Below are 8,727 nucleotides of genomic sequence, written 5' to 3'. Positions count from 1 at the left end.
CGCGAACCATATATTGGATATAACAGTAAGTTCTAAACTTGCAATATATATTAACTAAATTTTTATTATAGATTTATGAGTTAAAGGAGCTCCTCAAAACTTATATTTTTATGGAAATTGCAAAGAGGACATACTACCACAACTTTTAAAACGATCACTATCTTAACATGCAGACATTTATTCCATCGAAACTGTATTGAACAAAACCAATTTTTTCCTGATCTATATTGTCCACTTTGTCAAGATTCCAAAGAACAAGACTATGATCATGTTGACAATTATGATTATCATAATGATAGTGTTAGTATCAGTTCTGGTACTGTTCTGATAGTATAAAAGCCGTTGATAACAATGGTTCTGGCAATGATGCTGGGAATGGCACTGGTTGTGGTGGTTCTGGTAGTTCTGGTGGCGGTTCCGACTCTGGTGTTAGTATTGGCCCTCATCCTCTTCATCATCTTTTCGCCATCCCCATCATCAGTGTTGTATTCGTGATAGTAGCTATCATCCTTGTAAAGTTTTGAATTCACAATCACAACTACATGTTAATGTTAATGGTCATCACGAAAATGATGATAATAATCATACCATGATGGGTAATGGTGCTGTACAAGATTTAGGTGCTTTAGGGCAAAATAATATAAATGGCATAATAAATAATCACCATAAAATGATGGTAATGATCAAACCATGATGAATAATGTTGCTGTACGGGATTTAGGTGCTTTAGGGCAAAATAATATAAATGGCACAAATAGTCATCACGAAATTAGTGATTGATCACGATCATGAACCCAATAACTATTATGAAGATATGAACATTGAAGGTGTAAGTAGTTTTATAACCTGATTTAGTTACCATACTTAACTTACCAACACTTTTATAACTAGATTTTGCTTTATAGGAATCAAGCATCTAGTCACAAGGCCACAATAACTATAGTAGATCATTTGCAGAATAATTTATAATCGTTATATTTAAATAAATTTTATTAAATTTATAAAAAAATTAATTATATCAAATGCGAAACTTATAAAAAAACCAAATTAACAAGTTAATTGGTTATAGATGAACCCACGTATATCAAACTTGCATCAATCAACATACGCAATGCACATCCCCCAAATTCGATCATGTTTCAGCTCCAATTTTGAATGAATTTATACAATTCATATCTGAAACTTAATCATATTTCAAACCTTATCATGTTCATTAAATAGATCATACTCTTCTAATGTTTCAGATTAGATTTGTTTAAATTAGATTTAGGACATGATACAACATGTAATATTCAAATTACTAGTAGTAGAAGAATATACAGTATATGATAGCAAATATTTTTAGTCACTATAGAATTTATAATTTTTATTTTACTTTCTGATGTCCTATAATTTTGATAAATAAATAATATACAAATAATACTACTATGTATTATAACGTATTTTCTTATTTCTGAGTAACTCTATTATAGTAAAAATAAAAAGAACTCTTTATACTTTCATTAAATAGTATATAGAAAAAAAAAATCAAATTAATAAATAATTTGCAGAAACCTCATAATTTGTAAAATTTAGTTATTTATAACACGACGACCGCCGTGTATTACTTACTACTGTATTACGTATTTCGTAATGACATCGAACATTTGAATAGTTAAAAATTCTGTTTATTAATGTTTAGAACTAAATACTTTTTAACTTAGTCAATCAATTGATTTCAACTAGTCATTTAAGTGTTAATTGTTAAAAATTCAAATAAGAACTAATTAAAGTTTTAACTAAAGAAAGTGCTATCAGACAATCACTTTAATTAGTCACGTGCTAGAGATTTATTGGCTATATCACGTGATTGTGGATCATTCGTTTCTCATAACACCAACACTCGCTCTTAAGGAAAGAAACTAATATTTTACTCTAACAACCTAATGAAATAGAATATAAAGATTATTGAGGTCAAAATACGTGATATAAAAAATATATAAATACAAGATTCAAGATTCAAGATTGAAATACTAATTATAAAATTAGAGAAATATAATATAATAACCAAATACGCACCTACAGCATATATAAATTAATTTTTTATAGCTTTCAACATTTTAACTTTCTCATCAATATCGATATCATTGGCATTATCATTATTTTTTCGATCTTCAAGATTTTTTATCATTTTTTCGATATTATCATTTAAACTGTTCTTCATTATTTTGAACTTTTCAATTTCACTTTCAATATCAACATCATAATCCCAAATTGAAAATTTATCGTAATTCTTTTCATTAAAAACGAATTCTTCAAAAGTAGATTTCTTTTCAAAATCCTTAAAAATAGCACAATCATCTTTTCTATCCTCATACCACGTTTCAAAAGTTTTAGATTGACCAACATAATAAATGTATTTGGGATCACGTTCAATAGGTGGAAAATGAATTGGATATAATGCTTCATAATTTGCAATTTGATTTGCTCTAAATCTTAATAAAGCTTGTCTACCTTTAGTTGCCGCTTTTTCGTACACACCACTAAAGTAAATAAATGAATAAATAAAATGCATAAAAATAATTTTTATATGTTCTATAAAATAATAGTGAACAACGTCTTACCCCATAAAAGCGATCAACATATTTTGCAAAATAATTACTAAAAGGATACTGGCGATCAAGGTAAATACTTCAACAGCCCAAGAATCAAATGCGTCTCTTTGAACATAATCACCACTAAGCCAATAAAATGTAGCTACCATTGCTGTAGGAAAATATGAAAATGGATTATCGTTCCGATCTGTAGGATCAAAATTAGCTTTCATTGAGACATTAAGTTCTTGTCCGTTTAAAGGATTTGTAGCGGTTCCACTAAATGTTGAATCTTTAATTTTAATGTTCTTTGTCTCTTTAAGCAGAATAAACCTATGTACAGTATATATATAAATAAAATTTTGTTATTTTACATTTAAAAAATATATAAATTAATTGAATTTTAAAAGTAAAAGTAATACATTGTATGTGCAAATGCAATTATTGCGATGCCGTTAAATAAAATAAATGGAAATACGGTTTTGGTAATAATTATAACATAGTAAATGTAAATGGCGATGTCTAATAAAAAAAAAGTGATAATGATTATTAATAATTTCATTTCGTAAAAGAAAATCAAATAAAGAAAATTTATATTTACTTGGTATTAAGCGAAGATACGAAATCTAAAAAATTATAAGAGTTTATTAAATAATATTAGCTAATTTAAATGCGGAATTGCAAAACCAAAGACTAACCCCTTCAATCCAAAGGAAAAAAACTGAAGAAGCTATCAACACAATTAATCCAGTATCAGCTTTTTCGACGCTTCCAAAACCATCAGAAAACCGAAAATCTTTAAGCATTATTGACATTACTATCACAGGAAATACAATTGAAAATATATCAAAAATATTATATATGCTTTCAAAATATTTTCTGGGTCCATGAAAGATTAATTGTATAACTTCTGTAGCGGATAAATAAGCTGCTAAATAGTAGAATACAACAATTAATGTCTTTAAAAAATCTACATTCATAATAGTGGTGTTATCTAAATATGCCCAACTAACTAATCCAAAACAAAGGACATAAAGAAGAAATCGAAGAAAGAGCAAGAAAAAGTGAGTTCTCGCTCTTTTCCAACGAAAGTCTATTATTGCTTCGGTTGCTGGATTGTCATAAATATCGTCATTGTCCTCATAACGCACTACCCTAAAAAAAGGGCTCAACTTATTTTTTTCTTTCCGACCAACATTGTACCATCGTGGTATGAATAAGAATAATAAAATATTTAAGAAAATTTTTTCCTTTGATTTATCTTGCTGAGGAGCACAATTTACAGTAAATTCAGGAAGCGGAACCACTCGTAAAGCTAATGGATGATTTTCGATATCATTATTATCAATATCTCCAAAAAATTTATACGTTTTATTTCTGTAAGATTTTAATAATTTCCAAACCACATTATACCATTTAATTTTGTTAGAATATAAATTGACTTCAAACGCTCTAAATTTCATTCCACGTCTTTTTTGATATTCTTCTGGAATAATATTATAATGATCTTTTGCTGGAAAATAATTTTGATTCACAAAACATTCTTTACGAAATAATTTTTTGACATAATCATCTGTCATAAATAAAAATTACGTTAAACTTTAAATCCTTTCCGAACTACTGTATAACAAAAATAGATCAACTAAAAAAATAACGAACCATAATTATATTTAAATAATAGAGGAAGCGCCTTAGAAACGGTACTCATCCAACCTACATAGTCTATTGCGTGTCTAGTATAATATTCTAAAAGATAAGCAACAATAATGGTATCTTTAATTTCACGACCTATATTATTAAAAAAGTTAAACAATCTGTTCTTTGATATATATAATAATTAAAATTAATTAATTAAAATTTACCTTTGCAATGATAGATCGCTAATTCCATAACATTCGTTATTTCATACTTTTCAGTATCGTCATTTATAGTCTTCTTTTTTTTCCAAAATGTTTTTCTCGGTATATGTAATTTATTGGCTTTTTTATCGTTATCATCATTTCCAAATAATATAAATTTTATCAAATGATCACAATCACCAAGAATCAAATTTTTCATAACATTATGTCGGACATCTAGCAATTTAAAGTCGTCAGGCTTGTACTTGATAAATCTCCATATTATACGATTAATATATGCAACCATTTCCTCACACTTTTTAAATATTAAATAAATATTAATTCAGTTATTTTGCAAGAATATATATGAATTCGTTATAGTAAACACTTACGATATGTTTTTTGGTGTAATTTACAAGAAATTTCGTACGTTTATTGATAAATTCCAATGCTTTACATGCATGTCTAACTGCATTAACTTTTTCAATAATATCTTGCCGTCGAATTTCTTTTACCTTTCTTTCCACTTGATTTTTTCCATCCTTTCCCATTTCGATTATCGCTTCTCTATCTTTTTTACTTTCCATTCTTGGTTCTTCGTCCTTTTCCTTTTCCATTTTATTAATTTCAATATGATCATCATCTTTTTTTATTCCGAGTTCATCTTCACTCACGTCCTTTGAAACTCCTTCGTACCAATAAACTTTCAAGCAAAAATCGGTTAATTTAAAATCATTTAATTTATCATCATTCGATTCATATTCAAATTTTTCAATCTGTAATCTTGTTTTTTCACTTTCTTGATTTACCGGAATACCATTTGTCCATATATATTCAAGAAATGGTTCTCCTTTGTTAGGAAGTTTGTCCTTGCTTTTATTTTTATCGTCAAAATTGATTTGATGCCAAACTTGAATAGTAGATCTACCAACTATAAGTTGTAAAGTTTCTATCTCTGATCCATTTTTATTCTGATAAAGACAAAATGAATTTCTTTCATAATCACTCAATACCCATGGTTCTTTCATAATGAATGTTGGTTTGAAATTTGGATTTATGTTTTCATTATAATGTACAATAAGTCTTTCATTAGGCTCTATAACTTTTAATCGTTTTATATCTAAATCACTTAATCCTTTATTGTCTTCTGTTTCTTGTTGTTGTTTTAATAATTTGTCAAGCCTTTTAAGAATAGATTTAACATTTCCTTCATTATCAACTTGTAAAAGATTTCCCGAAGTTCTGGCTAAACGAGTACCTAAATTATCTATCGTAAGAAAATCATCTAATTCCATCATTGTTTCAATTTCTCCAACATTGTACATGTTCCAGATTATAAGCTTCAATTTTTTCTCTTCTGAGGCGCTGTTACCTATTACAAGTAGTTTCCTATCTCTTTCAATGAATTCTATTAAGTGAATTTTTTCAATCTCATCGAATTTCTTTGATATGGCCTCCAAACCGTTTTCCATAAAATACATCCTTAAATAAGCGTAATATATAATTTAGTTGATTGAATTCATATGAAATTGATTTTATGATAGAATTACTTACTTTACAGATTGAAGTCCCCGTGTAAAGCAGAGATGTAATTTGTTCTCGCTTATCGAAAAATTATTTCTGTTATATTTTCTTGCAAATTTATAATGACTATTTTCTATTCTTTTCGTAATTGTTTCTAATTTCATTTTTGCTAGATCGTAAACTTAATAAGAAAAATTAAAATGAACTGAAATTAATTTACTACTATATAATAATAAACATAAAATTTTTAAAATTTGATTATTACCTTCAAGTAATTGTACACTATCTTTATAGTGTTCAACCAAAAAATATTTATCATAAATACACGAACGAAGTGGGTTCATACAATCAAATGTTTTTGACAAATCTAATTCATCTCTGACACGTTTCGGATAATTAAGTTTCTTATAAAAATTAAAATCATCTTTACAATTAAAACTGTGTATACCATCAAAGTTCAATATTATGAATCTTCTTAACGCAAAATATTTATTTTCACTCTTTAAATTAGAAACTTCTGTATTTTCGTTGTTTTTGGATACTTCTACAAATCTACATAATCCTGAAACGCCATAAATATGATAGACAATAGTCTTAGTATCTTTATTAAAAACATAATTTCCTTTATCAATTTTTAGTTCAACGCGGTAGACGGTGGTAGTTCCTTTTCTTTTCTTTCTTCCTTCTGTTTTACTCTTCATATCCTCATCATCTATATTAGATACGGCAACAAAAATGAAGTATTTATTATCATTCTTCCTGCATACATTAGATATATCAAAAGACCATCTATCGCTCAATCTGGTTTCATTATATTCGTCACTATTTGAAGAATCAATGGCGTTATTATTAAAATTAATTATTTCATCTTCTTCTTGGTTGTTGACCTCATCGTTGCCCTCATTAAAAAATTTACAAATAGTAAAATCATCTTTTATTTCAAAATGTACAATCGTTTCGTTAATTTCATCGGATTCGTTATGATCATTGTTCTTAAGTGGACGACGATCAGTGTTCTTCAATATTCTAATGCGAAGGTTTGCTAGTTTTAAAAGAAAGAATTAAACGTTAAAATTGATCATTTTATAACAACAAATATGAAATAATGAAATTACCTGTATCGAATGTAGCGACAAATTTTCCATCTTGACAAATTTCGATTTGATAATCTTTCTTTTTTTCATAAAGGGTGATACCACTACCAGAACTTATTATGTTTCTACTCGATATTTTTTTGCTTTTAATCGATCTTGCATTTTCGTAACTAGTGATTGTTTCATTAAAAGTATTATCAACATCTTTAACACAACTTTTAACAACTATGACTTCTTGCTCATAATCTATTGAAGTCCTAGTTTCAGGGTTGTCTTTCACTTCGTCAATCATTTTTTTTTTTGTTTTATAATTTTTTGAGGTAAAGAAAAAAGAAAATTGAATAGGTGGATCTTATATTTAGTATTCATATAAATATATTTTTTTTTATGAAAATTTTTTTCCACGCATATTTGATCTTTGTTTTTCAAGTTTCCTCCTATTGCAGTAATAATGATTCTTTCCAAGTGATATTCAAAGTAGTATATGAATAAGATTTACATAGTTGTCAATGGTAATTGGCTTAGTCTATGTGACATAAAGTTCGTAGATATGCATATGTACTAACTTTACTAACTTTACATGATCTCAAAAGGAATTAATTACTTAATTTTGGAGTCCGTCCCCCGATTATTAAATTATTAATTTTCTCTAATGATCGATGAAACCATTGTACCATAAAACGGAATATGACATTTTTTACACAAAAATTTTCAAAATAAAAATTAATATATTCTATCATAATCTATTAACGTAAGAGAAAGCGAATTTTTTAATTGAATAGTAAAAGTAGACTTAATATTACAAATTAATTTTTTTCTCTTTTTGTGGTAAAAATGCCAAAAAAAATAATAATAATAATTTCTCTTTTTGTGGAAAAAAAAAAAAAAATTTTTTTTTAATAAGATAATAAGACCGGTATGTATAAGATGATCATGTAACACAGTGGTTGTGAAACTAATACTAAACTAATTCCAAAAAATTACTATAATGATTTTAGTTAAAATACGATTTTTCCACTTTGAAATATGGTCTTTCATTGCTTAAAAAAAATAGTTATTTTTAGTAAATAATCATTTATAATGCATAATAGAATTTTAATATTGTTCATTTTATAATTAAATGATTGATTATGTTTACCGGAGTTTTCATAATAACGAAATGCACCATTTAATATGTACTGCAATCGTTGATTGTAAACTGGTTTATAATGAATAATTTGGATCCTTAATTAGTTTTAGAATGGAAATAATGAATTTCAAATAGAAACCCGTATACAGTTATTAAAAAAGTTAGTATGCAAAAGATAAGCTTAATCATAAGCGTCACACTTGTATAATCAAATTTATTATATACATCAGAAACAGTAAAGTTACATATAATAATTATATTCAAATAAATTTCATTATCAAACGCGAAAACCTATTAAAAAAATCCAAATTGATTAGTATATAAATGAACCCACGCATATAAACTTACGCAGAATCAACTAGTGACAGAAAAAAAAATTTTAGTATGTAGCAAATATTTATAATGATGTCCAATAATTTTGATAAATAAATAATATACAAACCCCTATAAAAAATTTCATCCGTTATTTCTGTAAAAACTCCGTAAAAATGAGCCTTTCCCGGATTCATTCACGGAAATGTAAATAATTTGATAAATTCCGTGATATAAGGCTATTAATTCCGGAAATA

At 26.8% G+C, this 8,727-nt stretch overlaps 2 protein-coding genes across 2 annotated transcripts; one reads left to right on the top strand and one right to left on the bottom strand.

The window, feature by feature from the left end:
* Positions 1–351: 351 nt before the first annotated feature.
* Positions 352–694, top strand: OCT59_015507 (uncharacterized protein; the record flags this gene model as incomplete). Its single annotated transcript, XM_066140058.1, has 2 exons — positions 352–399; positions 482–694. The coding sequence occupies 2 exons, from the start codon at positions 352–354 to the stop codon at positions 692–694; spliced, it is 261 nt and encodes an 86-aa protein (XP_066002875.1).
* Positions 695–1,909: 1,215 nt separating this feature from the next.
* Positions 1,910–7,368, bottom strand: OCT59_015506 (uncharacterized protein; the record flags this gene model as incomplete). The annotated part of the gene is made up of 13 exons (XM_066140057.1): positions 7,051–7,368; positions 6,201–6,977; positions 5,966–6,116; positions 4,804–5,893; positions 4,436–4,727; positions 4,233–4,361; positions 3,272–4,146; positions 3,175–3,199; positions 2,996–3,095; positions 2,604–2,906; positions 2,214–2,522; positions 2,059–2,088; positions 1,910–1,922 (listed from the first exon to the last, which is right to left on the bottom strand). Exons 1-13 carry the CDS (start codon positions 7,319–7,321, stop codon positions 1,910–1,912), a joined length of 4,365 nt encoding a protein of 1,454 aa, XP_066002874.1. The 5' UTR covers positions 7,322–7,368.
* Between the last annotated feature and the right edge of the window lie 1,359 nt (positions 7,369–8,727).

This window comes from Rhizophagus irregularis, chromosome 23, assembly GCF_026210795.1.
Source record: "Rhizophagus irregularis chromosome 23, complete sequence".
Taxonomy (NCBI): domain Eukaryota; kingdom Fungi; phylum Glomeromycota; class Glomeromycetes; order Glomerales; family Glomeraceae; genus Rhizophagus; species Rhizophagus irregularis.
This window is presented reverse-complemented; position numbering and strand designations above follow the sequence as displayed.